The 3,119-nt window shown below is 43.8% G+C and overlaps 1 protein-coding gene across 1 annotated transcript; it reads left to right on the forward strand.

The window, feature by feature from the left end:
* Positions 1–474: 474 nt before the first annotated feature.
* LOC106606999 (ras-related protein Rap-2a) lies at positions 475–2,211 on the forward strand. Its single transcript, XM_014203529.3, has one exon. It carries the CDS (start codon positions 666–668, stop codon positions 1,290–1,292), a length of 627 nt encoding a protein of 208 aa, XP_014059004.1. The 5' UTR covers positions 475–665; the 3' UTR covers positions 1,293–2,211.
* The last annotated feature ends 908 nt before the right edge of the window (positions 2,212–3,119 follow it).

Raw genomic sequence — 3,119 nt, forward strand, 5'->3', positions numbered from 1 at the left:
CAAAAATGCCCATTAATTATAATCATTCACATTTCCTGTTTCTGCAGGATTCATTTTCCTACTGTGAGAAACAGGTTAAATTAAGATAATACGTCTGTACATACATATTGCATAAAAGAACAGTCAACGTACATTCTATAGTACACAAACACATAGGCTGATTTAACAATCCCATACACAGAGCAGACAATTGCTTTTTTGTGTGCAAATGGTCTTATGAAAGTATACATCTCACTGCAAACAATGCATCCTACATACACCCGCTGGTTTGGGCTCACTCCTATCCATCACCTCCCTCCTTCGCAATCTGATTCTGTCATTTGCATGAGTCTTTCTGATTGGCTGCTTTGAATTCACTCAAAGAGACACTCCACTCTCCTGATTGGATGAGAGCAGGAGGGGGCGTGGAATCTCTGATTGAGAAAGACCATAAATAGCGTGCACAGGCAACCAGACATACACAGATGCAACTGCCAGCTACTCTCAGTGATTTACTACAACAACCTACCACACTGTCCCTGTTCACTGAATAACTCCAGCAGCTTCTGCAGCAGAGTCCAACTTCTCCATCATCTCTAAAGGTTCAAGGAGAGTTATTTTGTAAAAATAGCAGAATTGGAAGAGAGAGAGCTAGTGTTAGAGGAAGTGTGTCAGAGGAAGTCATCATGTCTCTAGAAGTGAAGGAGAAGACTGAGGTGCGTCTGGTGTTCCTGGGGGCGGCCGGCGTGGGGAAGACGGCCCTGATCAGCCGCTTCCTCCAGGACACATTCGAACCCAAGCACCAGCGCACCGTGGAGGAACTGCACAGCAAGGAGTTCGACATCGGAGGGGCCAAGGTCACCATCCACATCATGGACACCAGCGGCAGCTACTCCTTCCCGGCCATGAGGAAGCTCTGCATTCAGAACAGCGACGCGTTCGCCCTTGTGTACGCCATCAATGACCCTGAGTCCCTGGAGGCTGTCAAGAGCCTGCGAGACGAGATCCTGGCGGTCAAAGAAGACAAGTTCACACCCATCGTGGTGGTCGGCAACAAGACGGACCGGCATGGCGAGCGGACGGTGTCCAGCGAAGACGTGCTGTCCACTGTGGAGCTGGACTGGAACAACAGCTTCTTGGAGACGTCTGCCAAGGAGAACAACAACGTGCTGGAGGTGTTCAGGGAGCTGCTGCAACAAGCCAACCTGCCCAGCCGGCTGAGCCCCGCACTGAGACGACGCAGGGAGACCTTCCCCAAAGACGGCAACAAACGGCCCCCCATGAACAAGACCAACAGCTGCCTCATTTCCTAAGGCAGAGGGGCTGGAGAGGTCTGACAGATAGACAAGACAGACAGGGGCCAGAGAGGCTGAGGATGGGGACCCGAAGCTGGGTCAGTGTTACAGACAAACACAGTGGTGTTGAATGTGCTACTACTGCTGCTGCTATAGACCGTGCTGCTGAGTTGGAGTCTGACGGCTTCAATTCCTTATAAGCCTCCTCATCTAACCATCCTAAGTATCTCCACCACAGCATTTCCACTGAAGTAGAGGAAAGGAACACTGACTGTTAAAGGGGAACCAGAACTAATGACATCACACAGGTGCGGGACATTGATAAAGCTGAAACTAAATGAAAGAAGTGCAAGAACACTGAATGTCCTGAATGTGGCGGTGTCATTGTTAAAAATATACTGTGACAGTGCAAAAGTGTCAATGAGCTTACTTTGTCAAGTTTTCAATCTATGTCCTACTATGTTACTGTTGTGTTTGCCTTTTGTACGTGTCGACGGTGTTCAATTGCAATAACTGTGAAGATAGACAGTTGTGGCTAATTGGGCAAAAGCTGAATTTGGACATTGTGTCATGAGAGCTTTTTTATTCATCAAGTGAAGTTTCTTTGTGACAACTCTTTATTTTGCTGGTCATGGCAACAAAGCATAGTATGTTCTGAATCAACTCTGGTTGCATTCCTCATTCTATAATACCAATTTGTTGTTTGGAAATATTCATATGCACTTGGAGTTATTTTGCACAGATATCATTATTTATTAAAAAAACGTACAAAATGTGTTCAAATATAAATGATATAGAGTGTATTGTTTTTCTATGAAAATTTGAAGTACATGTTGATGATTAAATAATGTTTATTCACCAAAACAGTATAACAAATACGTTATGGTTTTATTACTTGTTGTATATATATTGTCTATTCATGATAAATAAAATCTGATTATATATCAAAGTATTAGTCATGGTCATTTTCGGTGGACTCATTTCGACAGGTGCTTATTGGGAAAGAAAGTGCAATAAACTAATGGCCAAGTAATAACACATCTGGTATGATGTGTGACAAGGACTCATTTATCATGCAAACATCAAATCTCTTTACTCAAGTCAACTCAACAAGCCAGAGACTGTATAACAGACTAGCCAGAGATGATATTTAGAACAACTTACAAAGGAATGCCTCAAAAAAAATCTGTCAATTTCCAGTATGATTGCAGCAGAGACCTGGCCAAGCTCTGGAATAAATAAAAAGAACACAAACAAGCATATAATCAACAAGACACAAATGTGGTTATGCTGATAATAAAATCAGCTTCATTTCCAGGGGTGTAGAATCATTCCAAAACATCATACCAGCATCACAAATCCACTTCCTCAAAAATCACTTCCTCCCAAAACCTTCAACAAGTATCCTACCTCTTCAAGCATCTTCACCATCCTACCCTTGCTAGATTACGGAGACGTAATTTGTAGATAGGCAGGTAAAGGTGAAATCGAGCGGCTAGATGTTCTTTACCATTCGACTATCAGATTTGCCACCAATGCTCCTTAAAGGACACATCACCGCACGCTATACTCCTCTCTAAACTGGTCATCTCTGTATACCTGTTGCAAGACCCACTGGTTGAAGCTTATTTATAAAACCCTCTTAGACCTCAGTCCCCCCTATCTGAGATATCTACTGCAGCCCTCATCCTCCACATACAACACCTGTTCTGCCAGTCGCATTCTGTTAAAGGTTCCCAAAGCACACACATCCCTGGGTCGCTCCTCTTTTCAGGTAGCTGCAGCTAGTGACTCAAACTGGACAGTTTTATCTCAATCTCTTCATTCAAAGACTCAATCATGAAC

Source organism: Salmo salar, chromosome 06 (genome assembly GCF_965601325.2).
Source record: "Salmo salar chromosome 06, fSalSal1, whole genome shotgun sequence".
In the NCBI taxonomy this organism is placed as follows: domain Eukaryota; kingdom Metazoa; phylum Chordata; class Actinopteri; order Salmoniformes; family Salmonidae; genus Salmo; species Salmo salar.

What these genes read in the sequence shown, in the direction of transcription:
- LOC106606999 (XM_014203529.3), top strand. Translation starts at nt 666, where the DNA reads ATGTCTCTAGAAGTGAAGGAGAAGACTGAGGTGCGTCTGGTGTTCCTG.